Genomic DNA, 23,024 nt, shown 5'->3' on the forward strand with positions numbered 1-23,024 from the left:
TTGTTTGTTTCTTTGTTTTTTGGAGGGGAAACTGGGAAAGGAGAAATTTACATGTAAATAAAAAAAAAGGAAAATTATCTTAATGTCTTGCCCCCACAGTTTTGTCCAAAATGTATAATCTTTCTGAAAAAAAGATTTTAGCAACTTTAAAAAAAAGAAGATAATTGTTATACTGATGCAATGTTAGCAGATGCACTTTTTTTTTTTGTTCTGACTTGAAATGCTTAACTTTAAACTTTTTTCTTTAGTTTTTGAATGAACAGTAAAAGTGTGTCTGGCTGTAAGCAGAAATGCTTGAGATTTCCTTATGAAAATCATTATTGTCCTTCCTTCCTCTGTCTATGCTTGGAGCTATAGACTGGTGAGTAGATAGAAAGCCAAAGGAAAGCTGACTGTGAAATTGGCTGATGTGTTATGGGTTCTTCAGCTCTCTTATATAAGCACTAAATAACCCAGCCTCCAGTGGGAAACATTCCCATCTAATCTAAGCTTCTATTTCAAATGATCATTTTTATCAAGCATTACAGACTGGTTTCCCAATGACAAAGAAATACTTCCCTGAAATATTTCCTCTGGGAGATTCATTGTTCAACAAATGGCATTAAATAAACTATTAATATACCTTTAGAATTATTATGCTTGAGTGACTTGAAAAAGCAGACAGCTCTATATATTTTTATATAGGTCTACAGTATGATTTTTTAAATTTACAATATTTAAAGAAGAAAGGATGTGTCATATTCCAAATTCTTAGTCCTTGCATGTCAAAGTGAGGAGGCATTCAGAAGCAGGGCTACTCTCCACAGTCTAGCTGGAGAGCTGTATCTCTGAGCCCATCTTGAAAATCGCCAATATTCTGTTTTGCTTGAGTTTTATAGCACCTAAGAAGTGTATTCTCTGCACCTTGATTACCATTCCTCCCATAGCATATGTAATATCCTTGACCCTCTCCCCCATCCTTCCTTTTTCTCTTCCCTCTATCATGTTTCTGATTCTTGTCTTCTCTTCTTAGTGATTTTCAGCTGCATGATTCCTAAACACAGGAAAAATTTGGTATTAAGTAGGCATTTTAATACCTATATTAGTTATTTTCCTGTTGCCATGATCAAACATCATGACCAAAGGCAATGCAAAATATTCAGTTTCTTTTGTCATTTGGCTTCAGAGAAGGGAGATTCCATCTAGGGAGGGTGGAAGCATGGGGGAAAACAGCAGGCATGTCAACAGGAGCAGGAATCTGAGATCTACATCTTTTACTGCAGCATAAAGTAAAGAACAGACTGGAAATAAGTTGAGGCAATTCAATCTCAAGGCTCACACCTAGTGACATAACCTTTCCAACAGAGGCCATGGTCCCTAAGCCTCCAAAAATACTATTAACATCAAGAACCAAGTGTTCAACTATATTGGCCTACCGGAGACATCTCTCATTCAAACATCCACATTTCACTCCCTGGTTCCATTATGCCCAGAGCCCCTCAAAAAGCCAAAATGTTGAGTCCAACTCCTATAGTTCTTAAGCCTTTGCACAGTCTCAACACTGTTCAAAAGTCAAAAGTGCATTCTAAGACTCAAGACAATCTCTTAACTATAACCCCTGTAAAATCAAAAGATAATTGCAGACTTCTAATATATAGTGCCATATTATTACCCAGTGGGCAAAGTAGGGGTACACAATGGGGAAATGTCCTAAAACTAGACTAGGATTCACTGAGTCATACCTAAATTCTATAGCTCCTTTTCCAGTGTTTAAATGGATAGTTCCATCACTCCAGCTTTGATTGAGCAACTTTTTAACTCAATTGTTTTCTTAGGAACAGTAAGCTCATAAAATTCCATTTCAAAAATTGCATTTGACATGGATTGTATTTTGCCCTCTGAGAAGCTTAAATGCATAGCAGCTCACTTGACCTCACTGGGGATAATCTCCTAAAAAGCCACAGTTCCTATTCTGGCATATATGTGGGCATACCATTATTCTTCCTAGTGATCTTTTTTCCCATTCAGTATATTCTGTATTTCTTTCTTCAAAATTGATCTCTCACTTTATACATGTGCAAATTATTAACCATGCCATCTGATAGGATAGTTGTTTATTATTCTGTTGTCTTGAAATTTCCTCTTCCAAAGAAATTCATTACTTTGATTTTTCCTCAGGTAAGTTCTTAGGAAAATATCCAAAGGCAGCCAGTTTTGTTTCTTTGTGTGTGCAGGTGTGCATGTGTGCATGTGTGTATGTGTGTGTGTGTGTGTTTTGTTTTCATTTTTCCTGAAATAACAAAATAAAAATTTACTAAAATTGTTTCACTCTGAAATCTGTCAATCTGTGCTTTCACCAGCTGTCCTGCTCTCAGCACCCCTATCTTCAGGCTTTATCCAATTCCTTTCACATTCTAAATTTTCAAAATCTACCACATCATTTTATAAAACAACACTGCCAGAACCTTCACATAAATGGTCCATTCTCTGGTCTTGAGTTCTGTATTCATTAACTTTCAGCATTGTGATATACCAAGGCAACTTGAATAAAAGATCATTTATGTTTCCAGAAGTGTGTTCCTCCATGTAAGCAGAGGAAGACAGCAGGCATGACAACAGGGACATGAAGCAGAGAGAGTTGTCAGAAATGAGCTGAGAATTACTAGCAGTACCGACTTGATTTTATAACCCAAATATTATGAAGAATATGTAATTGTAGAGTATTGATACAAAGATTAGCCAAAAATGAAAATGTAAATGTTAGAAAACACAGTTATTTTCAGTAATAGAATGAAATAATTTTAAGAGAAATCATACAAGATGTTCCAACATGTAATAAGGACACATGCTGCACTATGTTCATAGCAGCCTTATTTATAATAACCAGAAGCTAGAAACAACCCGGATGTACCACAACAGAGGAATGGATACAGAAAATGTGGTACATCTACACAATGGAATACTACTCAGCTATTAAAAGCAATGAATTTATAAAATTCTTAGGGAAATGGATGGATCTGGAGAATATCATCCTGCGTGAGATAACCCAATCACTTTCTGATAAGTGAATATTAGCCCAGAAGCTCAGAATACCCAAGGTACAATCCACAAACCAAAAGAAACTCAAGAAAAAGGAAGAACAAAGTATGGATACTTTTATCCTTCTTACAAGGGGGAAGAAAATATCTATGGAAGGAGTTACAGAGACAAAATGTAGAGTAGAGACTGAAGGAAGGACAATTCCGAGACTGCCGCACCTGGGAATCCTTCCCATTTTCAATCATCAAATCCAGACATTATTGTGGATGCCAGCAAGTGCTTGCTGACAGGAGCCTGATATAGCTGTCTCCTGCGAGGCTCTGCCAGTGTCTGACTAATACAGAAGTGGAAGCTCACAGCCATCCATTGGACTGAGCACAGGGTCTCCAATGAAGGAGCTAGAGAAAGGACCCAAGGAGCTGAAGGGTTTGCAGCTCCTTAGGATGAACAACAATATGAACTAACTAGTACCCTCAGAGCTCCCAGGGACTAAATCACCAACCAAAGAGTTCACATGGTGGGAGTCATGGCTCCAGTTCTATATGTAGCAGAGGATGGCCTAGTTGATCATCAACGGGAGAAGAGGTCCTTGGTCCTGTGAGGTTCTATGCCCCAGTGTAGGAGAATGCCAGGGCCAGGAAGCAGGATAGGACGGGTTGGTGAGTAGGGGATGGGGGAGGGAATAGGGTTTTATTTTTCAGAGGGGAAACCGGGAAAAGGGGATATCATTCAAAATGTAAATAAAGAATATATCTAAAAAAAAATGAGAAGAAAAAAAGTATTTTCCATATTTATTTTTCCTCAGTTTCTTTATCAGGCAGCCTGAGATAACTAAAATACATCTTTAATCTAATGCATATTTTCAGTAAATGCATTGGTGATGATATTTAGCTACTAGCTTGTATTTTAATGGCCTATTCATATTATATTAGAAAATATGAAATTTAAATAAAAGAAAACCAATAGGATGTAACACAGATTTAAATAGGAATATAATAAAATTCAGTAAGGTTAAAGACTAGTCCGCACCTGGTATTTCTGAAGATGCTAAAATGTACAACTTCAAACATATATACTATTGTTCTACTTCATAGGATTTTTATATAACATAAAAATAAGATCTGATATTAGGCATACTTATGAATTTAAAAATTCACAATTTAATAAGCATTTGATAGTTAAGGGCCCATATAGTTTCCACTTCACCTTCACTATAATCCCACTGTGCCTCAAGAGCAGCGGTTAACTGAATTCTCCAGAACACCTCATGGACAAAGGTTTTCAACTGCTTCCCAGTATGCTTAAAATGTAGAAGAATTTCTTGGTGTGTCAACAAGTGAATTCTATAAACTTTCAATGAATGTTTATATTGGGATGATATAAGAAAAAGAAAAAGTGCCCTAAATGTGAGTGACTTGGAGACTAACTTCAGGCCTTTATCATCTTACCAACTTTACTTCACCAGGCTCATACTTCTCATCTTCAATCCCACGTACTGATGCTAATTCCAGTAAAGATTACATCATGAATCTCTTCTTGCACCTCAATTTCCCTTATTACCCCATTTGCATTCTAAGGATGTTTTGAGTAAAATCATGTGTGCACTGATTATTATGGTTAAACACTCATTTTTAAATATCTTCTATATGCTAGAAACATGTGTTTGTTGCTGTTGAACTGAAGTTCAGAGTAATTTATAAAGCATATAAAAGATCATACTTGAATTAATGAGAGAGTAGAAATTTATACACAAATACAATTAGGTCTTGAGAAAAGAAATCTTATATTATTAATTATCTCACATATTTTCTCTGAGAGAAATGTTGAAAATTATTTCAAATAAATCTATCATTATATCTCTACAATTAAAAATTAATGTGCCATATGTGGCTATCCTAACCCCTAATGAGATGTGATGTACAAAGTGTTCCATAAAGCTTAAGCAGCAAACCTAAGATACTTGCGTGATATAATTAAAACCTATGATATGAGTGTAGGGACATATCAGATTACTATACAAAAGCCACAGTTTCACAGATCAGGGTCACTCTGAGACTCCTACTCAATCTCAAGTTACACATTGGCTTTCTCTCTCTCTTTCTCTCTCTCTCTCTCTCTCTTTCTCTCTCTCTGTATATATATACAGAGTATATGTGTGTAGTATGTACATATATATAGTATGTACATATATATAGTATAAACATATACATATACATACACATATAGTTTCAGATATGAAAGAGATGTTTTAGCATTTAGATCATTGTTCTGTTTATTATTAGGCACAATAAGTCTGATCTATTTATCCACATTGAAGTACAAACAAAAAGCAAAATTTGAAAGGCATTACTGTCTGTGTAGATGATTTTTGACGGAAATATTTGCAAAGATTTCTGGTAATGTATTGATAAATATAAAAGGATTAAGCATATTATCAAAAGTGATATGTTCTTTCCTTCTACAGAGATACATGTTACTAGACATGACTGCAATATGTTTAGAATGGAGGTAAAATAGCTTCTGGGAGGTTGCTTATACATCTGGGAGTGTTCTCATTGAAGGATTAAAATGGTAAATTGAAAAACAGACCTAAGAAGTATTACATTTTTCTTATTTTAAAATTCTCAAATGTCTTGTATAGTTTAATGATTGAATTTATTACATAGTTATAAATATATTTTCTTGTTTCATATTTGGGTTCAATGAAACAAATATTCATTTTAATTATGTCAATTAAATATTAATAGAGAAAATACATACTGAACTCTGACTAGATTTATAAATCTTTCATCAGAGTTGAATGTAAAAATCAACATTTTCTTAGCTATTACAAAAATATAATGCATGTAAAGTATTTCTGTAGATAGACAAAACAATATTTTAAAATATTTAAGGAATAAAGATATTTACAGAATAAAGACCATGCTGAAAAAATAGCTTTTTTCTCTAAATGTAGGTAGAAAATAGACATAAAACTTAGAAACTCCAGCTGGGCAGTGGTGGCGCATGCCTCCAGTTGGCAGGCAGAGACAGGCGGATTTCTGTGTTTGAGGCCAGCCTGGTCTACAGAGTGAGTTCCAGGACAGCCAGGGCTACACAGAGAAATCCTGTTTCGAACTTAGAAACTCCATCTTTGACTTCCGGTCACCCATCTCACACCTGTTTTTATTGATGTTAGTCCTTCTTTTCCCCTACCTTCTCTTTTATTCTCCTTCCTCCCCATTCCTGCCTTCACTCTTTCTCTCCTTAGTTCTCTTATTACTTCATAGCTTTTTTACTTTTTTTTCAATTGTCAAAACCTGTGCATGCTTTGATCTATAAATTTCAAATCTAAATGCTAATATAATTTTATCTACTTTATTCCAAGGCTTTTTCAGTCATTTTTGCTGCAAATTGATAATATGGATAGACAGGTGATAGATTATAGATGATAGATAGATTGTTAAAAGATTTATATATTTTTTAATAAATAGGAAAATACAAAGATAATCATAGATTATATAACAATGATATATGAGAATTGATGATAGGAAAGCAGTTGATTGATGATAAATAAATCGAAATAATAAGGTAGATATAATAAATAAATATATATTAAAATAGATGATAAATACATAGGTGGGTGGATGGATAGATTATGAATCTATAGATGATGGATTGATTGAGGATTGATAATATATGGATAGATAAATAAGCAGACATATCAATGATAGAGTATAGAGAAATGAATGAGTAGAGAGATACAGTGACATAGTGAATGACAGGTATGTTGAAGACATTTAGATGATAGATAATATTGAGATGATAGATTATAGATAATATAATTCCATGTTCCTATTCACACTACTCTTTGCAATACTTTTTTCCATCCATGGATTTTCAAGGGAAGTAGACCTTTCTAACTAAAAATTTGCATACTTCTTAAGGCCAAGATACAAAACAAGACTTACCTAATCAAACCGATAATTAGGTCCGATATTCACTGTGAATTTAGTCATATGTACACATAAAGCATTTCTTAACATATAGAAGAAGATTGAAATAAAACCTTGAATCCTATCAGATCATCACAGGTTAAAACTGGACATTAACAGCAGAAACAACAGACAATTTCCAAACTATTGGAAACTGAACAACTCTCTACTGAATTAAAAAATTGGTCAGGAAAAAAAATAAAGAAATGTAAGACTTTACAGAAGTAAATGAAGATCCATACACAACATATCCAAACTTATGAGACATAATGAAAGTCATGCTAAGAGGAAAGAAAATTCATAGCACTGTGTGCTTACAAACATCAAACCGAAAGCTGAAATCAAGAAAATTAAAACAGCAAAAACAGTAGAAAAAGTTAAAGAGTTAATCTTTTGAGGAAATAATGAAGATAAAAGAAAGCCTTATACAAATTAGTTAAAAGACAAAGAGATTATCCAAAATAACAAAATGGAAACCACATTGTGGGACATAAAAACACTCAGGCATCTAGAGAATCCTAAGGATTGCCAACCCATGATGATGATAAACAAAAGGTGCCATGAGAATTGTTGACCATGTGTCCTTATTCTTACTGGAGAGCATTTTTTTGGGTATATGCGTAGGAGTGGTATATCTAAGTCTTAAGGTAGACCAATTACAATTTGTTTAACTGCCATATTGACATGTAAAGTGGCTCTCTAAATGTTTTGGTGGTATTCTGAACGAAGTCAGAGATGCTTATGGTACCAGATCTATACACACTCACAAATTTTGAAGGCACTGGTTGTCTGTATATTTATAGAGGAATCAGGGCCCAGCTCTTTGCACACTCATAGATGTATCTGCTTTGTGCATACTCATCCAGATTCCAGGCACTGGTACCCCAGCAAAGCCTAAAACCAGCTGTCTCTTATAGTGGCCCAAGCAGTTCAGGACATGAATAGTGAAAACACAGTTGAAAACTTCAAAAGAGCAGTATCAGCTACCATGGACAAAAAAAATTAGGAAGACAGAGGAGGCCATTAGTCAGTCAGTAGACAGCATAAGGATTTCAAGTAAGGAACAAAAGGTTTGAACTGCTGGGAGAGGAATCACTGTGGAAGAAATAACCGTGTTTCAAAGCTTGGAGAAAGGACACCAGGAACGTGCTGTACAGTGCAGACTGAGCTAAGAGCTTTGATGAATGAAAGTTCTGTTTTCTTCTCATCAAGAGAAAAAGAATTTTGAGACAACAAGTAAGCTGTGTTCTATCACTTATGCCACTGTAACTGGGACTGTACTGGTGACTATAGGGCATTCTACTTCCTGTGTCAATAGTGTACAGTTATGGCCTCAGTTCCTGTTCATCTTTGTAATAAGAACAACCGAAATATTCTTTTTCTTTCACATGATTGTTTTAAGAGTCTATATAGGCTTGTGATTACTTTAATAACTCAAATTTAAAATTCTTTTTTTTAAAAAAAATGGTGTAGAAGCTAGGAAGATCAGGTTACAATTTGCCATTCTATGGGCAGGGTATTACAGGGTGGGGTGTTATGAAAAGAGAAGCCTGAATTTGCAGTCATACCAACTTCAGATCTTGCAGTCTTCAGCAAGGAGTATAAGGATAAATTCTTCAATTTCATTTTGGAGACTTAGAAAACTCATCCCAATGGTAGTATGGATAGTTTTGTGTTACTATCCTCTGATATTGTTAATTTCACAAATAACACCTTTATTTAAACGCACAAGGCTGTGCTTATTTGCTGTGATTGATAGCAGGAATCCTGACTTTAAAGAAATAGGAAAATTCAGCTCTATTTGTTCTTAAGTAAACATCTTAAAGAATATTAAATCTTAGCTTTGCTACTTCTTATCTTTCTCTTTTAACCTAGATTGCTACTGCCAAAATTAATTTGCATTCAGACCTCTGGATTTTACCTTGCTACTGAAGTACTGAGCGGTTTTAACTTAGCAAAACTAAGACTGTTTTACTTCCCACTAAAAGCCTGTAATCAGGTGCCGTAATGAGCTTATCTGTCATTCCTTCATTTACTGGGGGTGGGCCGGCACTATATATGCCAGACATATTTTTGACAGAACACTGGGCTAAGTGACCTTTGCTGACTCACATTGATGTATTCTGGTTTTATTACACTTCATTAGATGTTAGATTTGTCATTTTAATGGCAAAGCCCGAGAACAGCATCAGTGTTCTCCTAGATGTTTGCAGACCTTTGATCAACAACTCCTCCAGTTCAATTCTGACTGCTTCAAGTCCTTGGGCAACTTATTTAACCTCTGTCGAAGGATTAATTGGTTAATTTAAATAAGTGCTTTGCTGTAAAAGGCGGGAAGTATTCTGATTGCTAATAGTGAGGATAGCACAGCCTGGTAAAGCAGTGGGCTACCACACGCTGATTCTATTAAGTTGTCAATTAAGATGCAAGCTAACTGAATCTGTTCTTTGCAAGGATATAAATTTCTATAATGAGAGCTATATAGCATTTTAAGGCTGTTCAAAATGAATCAAGAATGCTAATTATTCAATTTAAAAATAAAGAAGGACAATTGATAGAGCACAAAGCATCAGTTGGTAGACTAGGCTAATGAACCAAGAGATTTTAAAATATTGAATCCAAATGGAATGTAGTATGATATTCCTATAGTCTGAGCAGTCTGAAGATAGGATGGAGGACTAAGGATAACAACTTCATGGTCATTCTTCGGCTCATATACTTATGTGTGTGTGTGTGTGTGTATGTGTGTGTGTGTGTGTGTGTGTGTGTGTGTGTGTGTGTGTGCGTGCGTGCATGTGGGGCCAGCTTGGAATATACAAAACCCATTAAAATAAAAACAAACAGCAGCAGCAACAATGACAACACATACACACACACACTAGCTATAGATTATTAACATATAGACCAGATATTTTTATACAATAAATTTATTGCTTCTTCATGAAATTATTCAGTTCACCTTCATTTAGAGTTATCTATGAAATTATTATTTATTTCTTGATTCAACAACTCCTGTAGCAAGGTATAATTTTTAAAGAAGTTTCAGATCTCAGGAACATATAATAAACAAAATAGCAGAGTAGACAAAGCCAGAAGACATAAAAACAGAGACTTTGAAGAAGAGGAAAAATGTCAGTTTAAACTGAGAGGGGAACATGATTGATTTACAAAGGGTATTAGCAAGTGCTGGATATAGTCTCATTTCCAGAGAGGTTTCATATGCATGGATGATAGTCATGACTATGGCCTTACAAGAATAAAGGAGAGGTTATAAAATCAACACTTTGTGGGAGAGTTGCGAGGATTGCCCTCATTTCCTAGAAGTCATTATGGATCGTGAGAATGCTGGAGCACAATGAACGTGCTGAAAATAGTCAGAGAGCTTATTTTACATAAAACATATAAATGTGACTGTCATTTGATAATATACACCAGTAGCAAAAAGAGGAAGCATAGATATAGTTCCGAATAAAACAAACATGTCCTGGCAGCCTTCTTGATTGAGAGTAGAGGCAATGAGCACAGTTCACATCCTGAGATGTTTTCAAAAGATGAAGCGAGAATATAGAAGGCTGCCTTGTCAACAAGGACTTTCAGAATTTTGGACTGCTAATGAGTGTTCCTTGTTGAACATTTCAAATAAAGATAGTGTGATAATTCAAAGTGAAAAAAGTTAGGTTAACTGTGAGGTAATATTAGCTCTCACAGAAAACTGAGAATCATATCTTAAGCTTACATATAGAATCAGCAGGAGATACGATTTAGAGTCATTATTTACATGTTACAAAAACCCCACATATAGTAAAATTATCCTGATGCTGGATTCCAAATTTTGTTCCCCTCAAGAAACATCTGAAAAATACTTAAATAACATATACTCATGGATTTAGAACAGAAAATGATACCTTGAGAACAGCGTTTGAAAAGAAAAATATCTTTATTGTAAAATGTGAGACTTTGTAAAGGAATCAGTACTGGGAATGAGAAAAATGGAGATGAGAATATTACTTGCAGTCACATCAATGTTTAAGCTGGAATGTAATAGTTTACTCTCAGAAAAATGAAGAAAAGACTCAACAAAGAAACAACAGATAAAATACAAATGGGAACAGGAAAGAACAGTGTCTATAACCATGAGAAAAGAAACAAGAATCAAGAAACTAGTGAAAGCTGACGTAAAAGAGAATTGTATTTGACCACTGAACATAGCATGATCAATCAACTTGAGTCTCATCAGAGCTGCTTCTCCAGTACAGCAAAGGCAGAAACTATGGAGAAATAGAGACAGGGATATGACAACAAAAATATTTTAAGTGAATGATACTACCTGATAAAAGAAGAGGTGAGAACAGGGAAATGAAGTTGGGACTAACAGATATTGGTATAGGATGTTTTGGATTTGTCTTTTTCAGAAAAACGTTGCTAGAAAGCAAAAGGTTTAGGAAACTGCAGAAAGAAATTCTAGTTCTGTCCAGACATCTGAGGATGAGACCATTAGAACACACTGTGGGCTCTCTTCTTAGGAGAGGTAGGGGATGGGAAAGAAGAATCAAGACCCTACAGGTTTCTAGGAGGAGAAAGAAGGGAGAAAGTTAGGGATAGAAATATGGAGATGATTACAGTAGTGAGCCTTTGAGATTAAGCTAGGAAAGAAAACAGATAAAATCTTTTAGAATAGGATAAAAATAATGGAAAAATTATTGGAGTTTAAGTGACAAGAAAACAGTTTAAGAACCTGGAAAAAGGGCTGTGGCTAAAATGAAGAAAGGAGAGAGCACAAATATGAACCATAGTATTACTTTATGCAAACATCAAAGCTTGCTGCTGGCAAGCTGAGGGAGGACACTTTTACTTACAGTACTGGCATCTATCTCCAGTGTAGTCTGCCTGGCAGTGGCAGTAAGGTTGGTTCCCAGCAGTTACAACACAGCTCCCACCGTTGTGACAAGAATCCTCACAGACCATCTTGCCGCAGTTGGGCCCAGTAAAGCCCAGGGCACAGATACAGGTGGGTCTTCCTATTGGACAAAAGAAATAAAGCCATGCTGTTATCCTTAAACAGAACTTTGGTAGATAAAAATTAAGGCATGAGGTTTCTGGGAAAGCTATGCCTACAGTTTCTTTGTCACTTTATTATACCAAAAGCTCTTCAGTTTCAGTTGAGCTGTATATCCAAGGAAGTATAAACTAAACATATCTGGCATTAAGCGAGGTGATTTCATGGATGTTTTATGAATAACTGTACTTCTACATTGTTCTCTTTTCTCACATGTCCAATTTTTCAATTATTTTTCTTATATATGATATCAAAGAGTAAACTTTGTTATAAACTGCAGCTAATCTTAATTTGCCAGTGTTTATTCACTGTTCACCACTGCTGACTTTACACAAAGCATCAGTGAACAAATGCTTCAGTGTGACATCTTAATAATTAAAGAGAATTATGTTGTAGATAATGTTTTCATATATTAATGAAGTTTTCTAAACTTAAGTAAACATAGTAATGTTTAGTACTTATGCACCCACTGGGACTTAATTTGTCTAGTCTTGATGCTGTCTTATGTTAAAAAATCACTGATAGCCTTCTAAATATTGTATGTTCAACACAGTAGAACATTTCCTAGATTGTCTTTGAATATTTTCCCTCATTCTTTCCTGTGGAAAGTAACATCACCATAGCAAACATTCTTTATGTTTTACATGTTACATACAGAAGGTGTACCTCTGTGTCTGGCCTGTCACTATGCCAGAACTGCTTTGGCAGACACAGATAGAAGAAAAGCATCTATTGTAAATACATAAAGGTAAACACAAAAGCACAAATGGCCATAAGCAGAATCAGTCACCAGGCTCAGCCAGGGCTCACAGCCAGAGTCTCTGCCATCAGAGCTTTCATCATTGGTAATCTGGGGCAAAATAAAATTGCCTGAGAAATATATGAGATACATCTTATTAAGGTTTTAAATATAATGATAAAATTATTTTATATATGATCATAGATTCTGTATAGCCTATATTTTTAATAAACTTTTATTTGTGTAGAGTTTCAGGTAAAATGAATCCATCGAATATCAACAATATGCCTGGTGGATTAAGAAGAGTACAATGAAGACAAAACTATTTGACATTAGTGCAAATGGGATACTCTGCATTGTCCACACCTAGACAAGAGCTATAGGAGGTCAATGGCTGCTGAGAAAGTAAGAATAAGTTGCCTTTAGGAACAAACTACCAACTATGCAGCCTATCTTTAACATAGTATTTATAGTGAATAAAATATGTTTACATAAAATTCACCTGTATTTCTTAAAGAATGAATAATATCTACAATGTATTCCGTAAGTTCAAAGTAATTACTTTGAAAGAATACTACACACTTAAAACCACTAGTAATTTTCTCTAAACAAACAAAATCATACATAATTTTATAATGAACAGCACTGCTTCAAAAATAAATTGTTGATAAATGCTGTTTGGTGCTAGATAAATGTCTACTAATGCTCCAGAAACAAGGAGATTATTAGAGCTGAGTAAGTTCATTATTTTTGTTGCCAAAAATGATTTACTGAATATTAGCAGGATGTTTCCTCAGAGTGGTAACAAATGTTTTTTCCATTGATTACTGAAATAAAGAGAAAATATTTCATCTGGCATATTAGTGAATGAAAATAAAGACAGAAAAAGGGAGCAGATTGAGGTGGTAAGTGACAAGACTGATGTTTGTCACATGGTGTTTGAAGAAAACAAGAACATTTCAAAAGATGAATTATTTATCGTCTTACTAAGGGCTCATACAATACTCAAAGAGAAATAATTCATGACAAGAGTAATGAAAAATAGCTCGAGCCTAGAAGTAGCAGTGGACAAAAAAACCCAAGAGCCTTAAAACATTCAGGGTATCATAAAATGTAAAATATAAATACTAACCATAGGGAAATTCCATTTAATTTTCTGGACTGTTTTTGTCTCATAGATAGCATTTTCACAAACATTACAGGCTATAGCCATTGATCACGGTTTTTCTGAGAACTTGATAGTAAGACTACATGCTGAAGACCTCAAATTTTTCAGCTATAGGACATGGATAAAGCAAGTTGGCACAGATTTTGAAGCTTAATTCCTACTGGCTAGAGAACAGTGGCATGGATACTATGTGATTTATCAACCAGTTTCTGTTTTGATTTAAGCTCTACTCCACACAAGATGGAACCTAGGTCTGGTGCCAGTAACTTGATTATAGCTGGTTAGGTTATAGGCTCTAAGGAAGAACAGAATCAGTTTTTTATTTTTTTGTTTTATGTTTTTGTTTTTGATAAGTGGTCATAGTAATAAGATGTTCCCTAAAGTCCTATTTTTATTCCCATAGATTAGTGTATCTCTTAACTTCAATCAGAAAGCCTTCTTTGTGCAGTATATGGTGGTTAACAAAGAGTCCCATTAGTTGTCAACACACATCAAATAAGAGAATGTGGAGTATTCAGCTATAATTGGGACACTGATATCATAATCTTCCTTCTTCTTAGAGAAGAGTCACTAAGTGAAAGAGAATGAATGTTTGTAATGAAACAATATTTGCCAGATAAGACAGTATATTGCATTTATGAACTCACACCTGGGAATACAATCACAGGATGCTTACAAGGGTAAGACAACCATATTCCCAGTATGGATGGCAGAGGAGCTCATGAAGTCCTGCCACTATCTGAGAACCTACTGATAGATTCTCGATGCCATCTACTGATGGCTACTTGATGCCAGCCTCAAGAGGGAAAATTAGTTTTCTTCAGGGATGCAGGCTCTGAGAGGCTACCCACACTCCTGTAGAGTCTCACACCCAGTTTCATAGAGGCAAACATATATAAACACAGAGAGAACATAGCAAGAAATTCTGTAAGAAAAGTGATTGGGGGCAGAGTGATTGGAAGGAACAATGAGTGAATTATATGTAAACATATAGCCAGTAACTATGAATTTTAAATAATTATGCTTAAAATAATTAAAGCAGCACATGACACAGATAATGAAGGAGGGAATTCACACATGTGCTCGATAATCTCTCCATCAGAGCCATTCAGAGAAATAAACATGTTTTTAATGGCTTTCTTGTAAGCTATGAATGTTTTAAAATTAAAGCAGGTACTGTCCATGCCTAAAATGAATGCAGGGACAAAGATGGAGCAGAGAGTAAAAGATAGGACATCCAGTGAAAGGTCCAACTTGGGATCCATCCATGGGTAGACACCAAACCCTGACACTATTGCTGATGCCGTGTTGTTCTTGCAGACAAGAGCTTAGCATGACTGTCCTATTAGAGGCTCTATCAGAAGATGACTGAGACAGATGCAGATACTCACAACCAAGCATTGGACTGAGGTTTCAGAACCCTATGGAAGAGTTAGGGGAAGGGTTGAAGGAGTTGGAGAGGATGGCAATCCCAAAGGAAGCCCAACAGCATCAACTAACCTGGACTCCTGGCAGTTTCTAGAGACTAAGACACCAACCAAAGATCATACACTGATCTGAGACCCCTTATATATAGGTAGCTGAGGATTGCCTTGTCTGGCCTCAGTGGGAAAGAATGTGACTAATCCTGTAGACTTGATGTCCTATGGGAGGGGAATGACTGGGGTGGGGGACCACACTCTCAGAGGTGAAGGGGATGGGATGAAGAACTCGGGCAGGAGGGAAAAGGAGAGGCAGCATTTGGGATGTAAATTAAAATAATTAATATAAAAGAAAGTATTCAAGCTGTCCCCACTTAGCAAAACCTGACACTTAGAATCTAACTCAGTTATTTTGAGAAATATTAACTTTTCTTTCTTTGTAGAAAAGATTTTTTTTTGATAAAAACAAAGCACATCCTAGGGAGTACTGTCTGACAGGCATCCAAGAGCAATGGCAATAGCATAGATCCTACTGAGGTTTTCATAAGACTTCCTTAACCATCAACTTGAAGGGAGACACTGGCTTTTTGGTTTTTTTTTGTTTAATAGTATATGGCTACTTGGACATTGTTATGCCTTACGCAGAGTATCTCCAGTGAAACTGAATCTTGTAAGATGGTATGTTTCTCATGGATTTTTCATGTGCCCTAATGTCATTTGTCCTAACCCCACTCTTCTTGGCACCACTCTCACATCCTCTTCTCCACTTAAAGTTCTCCCTAGTTGTGTCTGCTCTACCTTAACAGAATCAGTCTTCTACCATTCCCTTCTCTATCATCTGATTCAAATTGTATTTCACCTCCAAATATCAACATTCATACCAATACATTTGGAACAATTGCTATCAACTTCCATTTTTAAAATAGCCCTTCAGCAAAGATTTTAGCTTAAAGAACAAATATCCATCAGAATACTATTAAATGTAAATGTAGCTGTTAATTCCATAAGTAACTTATTAGATATTTATAGAAGATAGAGTTTTATAAACCATTCACTGTTTTTATAAAAAATACCTGACTAATAATATGCTTTATCCTAAAATTCATTATTTCTTCCATGTCATCATTTATTCTAAACTCATCATCCTATTAGCAGAACACAGAAATAAACTAGTGTATTATTTTAAATGTAATAAATTAATAAGGTTTAACTGTGGATTATCTCTCTACATGAATTTAGTTTATGCATTTCATTTTAGTACTATTTATTCTAAAAGCCTTTAGGAATGAAGAGAATGCATCACTTCATTAAAAAATAAAATTGAATTATACCCCTTAGGCCAGATTTTTGGGCTAAATACTAATATTCCCTTTCTTTAATTATTATTGTTCTATTCAACTCTCATATTATAATTAATTCTGATGCAAATCTTAACTATACACAGTCTGTATAGGAATTTTACAAAAGGCATAACAGCAAGTAAATCAACAATAAATAAATCCATGATATATCCACTGGGATTTTTTCATGAAACAACATTTATAAAGATAATTAGATTTTTTCAAACTATAACACAAATATTTTTAAAACATCATACTTATGTATAAAAATCCTTTGTAAGTGACTTGATTACTGACAAAATATTTAAATATTAATTATTATAAAATATAAAGCTATGTCTCAGACTGAAATTAAAAGATAGCTAATTTATACTAAAAATATACACTATAATTTTCTTGACCAAATAACCACAGACATCATGATCTAACAAATTAGGTATATAGATAAAGTTTATATATTATGCTTGAACATCTGAATTAGTGATTTTAATATAAATATAATAAATTTAATGCTTTACAGACATTTCTCTGTATATATTTTATGTAAGTTAAGTAAAATAGCTATACATTAGAATATCAAAATATTCAATTGGCATATGAATTTCTCAACCTACCAAGACTCAGTTGCTTTTATTATCTTAGCAAAAAGCTTGTGCCTATTAAATGATTAAGTCTCAAAACAGTTTACCAAAGCCATGCTTATTTCTTCAAATAAACCATACCTATGTTACTAAAGTTTATCCAAAACAACTTTATCAAATTCTGACTCTCTTCTCAAGGGGGCAATAGGGAGAGGAATTTGAGGGTGGGACTGGGAGGAGAAGGAGAACAGGGGCCATGATTGGGATATAAAATGAATAAAAAAAGAAAAAGGACCTGTAATGTCTCATATTTAACAAGTCCTACAGAGTAGTTATACTTTTAGGTGGCAAAGAAGATGCAATCAAAGGTTCTGGTGGGGTTTGTTTCCTTTAAAAATGAACCTAACTTTATTTATTTATTTATTTTTCTTTAGTTTCTAGATATCTGAGTTTATTAAATTATTAAGAGCTGATGTGTCAAAGATCTTAAAATATGACTAAAATTTTAAAAAATGTTTAGGAAAGACTTTGCAATATAGAAGAGCAGTGAGCATGGCTTCCATAAGGGGCTTATTTACTTAATTGAGAAGACCTACATATATATATATACACATGTATATTCGTAACATATTACAAATCAGTCCTGCTACGCAATGGCACAAAATTCAGCAATGTTGTAAGATGAAAACATAAAGTACTTGCTGGCATTTACAATAATGTCTACAGGGTCCCCAGTGAAGGAGCTAGAGAAAGGACCCAAGGAGCTGAAGGGTTTGCAGCCCCTTAGGACAAACAACAATATGAACTAACTAGCACCCTCAGAGCTCCCAGGGACTAAAACTCCAATCAAAGAATACGCATGGGGTGACTCATGGGTCCAGCAGCATTTGTATGGTAGAGGATGGCCTAGTTGGTCATCAATGGGAAGAGAGGACCTTGGCCCTGTGAAGGTTCTATGCTCCACTGTAGGGGAATGCCAGGGCCAGTAAGCAGGAAGGGGTGGGGTGGTGAGCAGGGGGAGGGGGAGGGAACAGAGGATTTTTTTTTTTTTTAATTTTATTTTCTTTTTCTTTTTTTTTTCGAGGGGAACCTGGGAAAGGAGATATTGTAAATAAAGAAAACATCTAATTAAAAAAAAAACCATAAAGTACTATAGAAGCTTTATGGATCAACATGGTAGACTAGAGTCAGTAAGCTGGAAACAGTCTACCAAGAAGAACGAGGAGGCATTGGAAAAATGAATGGTGATGGTCCATTAGTGCAAGCTTAGAGCTCAACCCTGGTGGGGCGGTTGTTTTTTGGGAAAACAGGCATTTGGGAACAGGCAGCTGTTGTCCATTTGGAGAGTGGCTGGGAAAGGATCATGCTGATCTTGCTCCATGCATGTAATGAGATGGGAAATTCTTTCAGCTTCAGTGGCTGACTGAAGAGTTATGTATGAGTTTCACCCACTGGTTTTCTTTGCTCATCAGTGGATCTATGTGCCCTGTTGAGATTTGTAAATACTTGTATTGTTTGTAGTTTGAGCTCTGTCTTGATGACTTATAAAGTATGTGGGTAAATTTGAACACAAAGACTCTCAGAAAGCTTCAGTCTTTGTCATAGTCATTGCAAGGTATTGAAGCAGCATAATAATAATTAAAAAATAAAGTTTGAAACTTGCTAAGTTCATACCTTTCTATTGAGAACACCATAAAGAGTACTAATTTTAACCTGTTACTGTCTCTGTGTTTTATTCTTTATTCTTTTTACAAAGAACTTTTGTATCTTTAAGAAGATACAAACGTTGCTTTACTATCTTAGGGAATTTTAAAAGTGTGCCTTGTACTTCTTAATTTTGCATTTATATTTTTGTTATATTTTTGAAAATTATACTCTAGGGTGGAACTTTTTTCTTTCTTCCCTGTCTGTCTGTCTCCTCCCTGTCTTTCTCTCTGTAACTCTGCCTATCTATTAGCATTGAACTCTATTGGCAAGGCTCTATTCACCTAGCACTGTCCCCAGGAGCTCTCTGCTGGAAGAGATTTTATCCATTCCTGTTTGTTCACACATTCATTGTTCATTTTCAGTTAGGATTAACTCCTCAGCGGGAAGTACTTTTGCATGAAAGCACATTTCTGATGAAAATAGGCTTGTGTTTGTGGTTTGAATCACTCAAGAATGAATGCCTTTAATAAGTCTAGAGACCTACATATCTGAATCTGCTCTATGTCTTAAAGAGAGAATTGGCATGGCCAGCTTTTTGGGTTACTATTCCAAGTGGAAGAGTGGGAATTTATTTTCAAAATTGTAATGAATGGGAGTAGGCCCTCTTGTGGCCAGCCAAGGTCTTGCCACCCAGTTTGGTTCACTTTAGAAGCAAATGAATGTTCTAGCATTCTTTATGTACATACAGTCAGAAGGACTGACAGTTTCTACTTTTCCTTAACTTTATTTCTTGCAGTTTTCAGTTCTCTTTTAAACTTTTTTATTGGCTATTTTATTTACTTACATTTCAAACGTGATATATTCCCTTTCCCATTTTCCCCTCCACAAACCCCCTATCCTCTCCACCCACCCCTATTTTCTATGAGGGTGTTCACCCACCCACCCACTGCTGCTTTTCTGGCCTGGCATCCCCCTATAATGGGGCATTGAGCCTTCACAGAACCAAGGACCTATCCTCCCATTGATGTCCAACAAGGCCATCCTCTGCTATACATGATGCTGGAGCCTTGGGTCCCTCCATGTGTCCTCTTTAGTTGGTGGTTTCGCTCCTAGGAGCTCTGGGGGGTCTGGTTGGTTGATATTGTTGTTCTTCCTACAGGTTATAAACCCTTCAGCTCTTTTAGTCCTTTTTCTAACTACAGAATATGTGGTACATTTACACAATGGAGTACTATTCAGCTATTAAAAACAATGAACAGGACACACACATCTAAGAAAACAGGAGTATACTCTATAGACCAAAACATTACAATTTATGCTATAAAAGAAGGAGTTGGGATAACGTCTATATATTAGGCAAGCTTTTCAGTAAAAATATAGCCAAGAATTTTCTTTTTTTAATGAGTAAATGTCTTACTTTGATATGTGAAAATATGATATATGTTTTGATATGTGACAATTATAACAATTCTATTAACAATTATAATATTAATACTTTATTTACCATATGTATTTCAAACTTTTTATTTTAAAATTAAGGTTTCAATCACATTATGTTTTTTAAAATAATAATAGAAACATACAAATCAGAAAGGTTTATAAACAAATTTTTCTTTTTGATGATAAATTATATTATCTATTTAAAATGTATTAAAAGAATTTTCAAACCTAGAAAAGAAATGTAGACAACAAAATCTAACAGAGAAGAACCTATTCATGACATATAATTGTCTAGATGTCAACTACACAAAGCAATGAAGTAGTATTAAAACCTAAAGAGAAAATTACCAACTTCCATACAAAGGCTGAAACATCAGAATAATAAATCCAAAAAGCAAAGAAGTCCATGATAATATATACCTTGCTTTGAAATAATTGTAAATCAAGTTGCTATACCAGGACAAATTACCTATTGAAATATAGAAATACAATTATTTCAGGACAAACACAAGTTTAATATGACAACTAATCCAGCACTGCTGGGAAATTCTTGAATGCTATGCACAGAAGAAGAGCAATATTACATACAGTATTGATGGCTAAAGTGCAATCCATGTAAATAATGGAAGAAACAGAGAATAGGGAAGGAGCAGTCATGCCCAATAAAGCATATCAATTAACATCTAAAATTACTTGGATGAGAAGAAAACAATTACGAACCAACTAATTAACCATAACAACAAACAATGGAAATTAAACGATGGCAAACATTTCTCAATTATAACCCTAGATGCAAATATCCCTAACTTTACCATTTCAAAAAGAACTCTAACATGATGAGTTAGAAAGCATGATCCAATTATCTAGTTTTTCCAACAAACACACAGATAGGAGAAGATATCTCAAAATTGTAAAAGGCAAAATAAAAAGATTACCAAACAAAGAGAAGTTGTAGGAAACTTCAAACTAAATCAAATCAGAAAATAAAAAGAAGGACATTGAACTCTTAAGGAAGAAAATTCACCAAGAGGATGTAACTATTGTAAAAATTTATGTACTAAATCTCTGGACCAATTTCATAAAACAAAAACTCTGAGGAATAAAATACTGCATAGGTCCAGGCACAATAATGATGAGTGGTTTAAAACCCAATCCTCATCTTTAAATACTTCCTTCAAATTAAATCCAGTAAAAACAAACAAACAAACAAACAAAAAACAAGCAATAGATCAACTATAGTTAAAAATATTCATAGTATGCAGGCTGAAAATGAAAACACACATTTTTCTCTGTGACATCCTCCAAAATTGACCACATTAGAGGTCAACAAGCAAGTCTGAATATACAAGTACAAAAACAAAACAAATAAACAAAGAATATAAATGAAATAACTGTCAGAATTTTACTAGGTCTCACTGGACTGTGAATGGAAACTACTAGCTATACTAACCTGAGAAGGTATACAAATATTTAGAGACTGAACAATTTTGAGTGAAAAATTTGACTGATTCGAATTAATCATTGAAGAAATGGTTAACAAAATTAAGATGTTAGTAGAGTCAAAATTAAGACACAAGCTAACAGAGCTTCTCAGATACATGCTAGGCAGTTGTAAAAGAATTTTATAGTTGCAAGTTACACTTTAAAAAATCAAAGAGAAATAATATCTTTATGAAGGAACTTAGTTATGTGAAATTCATCTTAGCACTGCTTTCACTGTATTCAATAAGTTTGGATGTGTTGTGCATTCATTTTCGTTGAATTCTAGAAATTCTTAAATTTCTTTATTTCTTCCTTGACCCAAGGCTCAGTGAATAGAGACTTATTCAGTTTCCGTGAGGCTTTTTGCTGTTTCTGTTGTTGTTGAAGTCCAGCATTGTTTCACAGTGTTCTGGTAAGATACAGGGGTTTATTTCAATCTTGAATCTGCTGAGATTTGCTTTGCGACTAAGTATATGGTCCATTTTAGAGAAAGTCTGGTGGTGCTGAGGAGAAGGTATATTCTTTTGTGTTTGGGTGAAATGTTCTGTAGATATCTATCAGGAACCTTTGAGTCATAGCATCTGTTACTTACACTGTTTCTGTTTAGTTTCTATCTGGATGATTTGTCCATTGGTGAGAGCTGGACTCTGAAGTCTCTGACTATTAATGTGTGGAGTTCAATATATGATTTAAGCTTTAGTAATTGTTCTTTTACAAATGTGTGTGTCCTTGCATTTGGGACAAAAATATTCAGAAGGGAGATACCGTCTTGGTAGATTTGTCCTTTGATTAGTATGAAGTGACAATCTCCATGTTGTCTGATTAATTTTGGTTGGAAGACTACTTTAATACATATTAGAATGGCTACTCTAGCTTGCTTCTTGAGTCCATTTGCTTGGAAAATATATTTCAAGCACTTGGAATATACATATATATAAATATTTACCTGACCTCAAGCTAAACTAGAAAGTTATGATAATAAAAGCATTATGGTTCTTTCAGAGAAAATCATGCAAATCAATGAAAAACAATCAAAACTGCAATTATATATCAGTGCAACTATGAAATGCTAAGTTTTACAAAATTGTCAAAATCTCATGTACAAAATATAAAGCCTATTCAATAAAGTGTGGCATCAAAACTGGATATCCTCCTGCA

General features: G+C 34.6%; 1 protein-coding gene and 1 pseudogene across 7 annotated transcripts in view; one reads left to right on the plus strand and one right to left on the minus strand.

The window, feature by feature from the left end:
• The window catches only part of LOC116090126, a 1,191,078-nt pseudogene that overhangs the window by 613,913 nt on the left and 554,141 nt on the right, over positions 1 to 23,024 (plus strand).
• Positions 1 to 23,024, minus strand: part of Lrp1b (LDL receptor related protein 1B) — a 1,939,581-nt gene that overhangs the window by 41,220 nt on the left and 1,875,337 nt on the right. For all 7 annotated transcript variants that reach the window (XM_031370139.1, XM_031370141.1, XM_031370138.1 and 4 more), the window contains one exon: positions 11,849 to 12,010. In XM_031370139.1, coding sequence (XP_031225999.1) covers positions 11,849 to 12,010 — 162 coding nt within the window. The remainder of the gene's footprint in view (positions 1 to 11,848; positions 12,011 to 23,024) is intronic.

The sequence above is a fragment of the Mastomys coucha genome, unplaced genomic scaffold (genome assembly GCF_008632895.1).
Source record: "Mastomys coucha isolate ucsf_1 unplaced genomic scaffold, UCSF_Mcou_1 pScaffold15, whole genome shotgun sequence".
In the NCBI taxonomy this organism is placed as follows: Eukaryota; Metazoa; Chordata; class Mammalia; order Rodentia; family Muridae; genus Mastomys; species Mastomys coucha.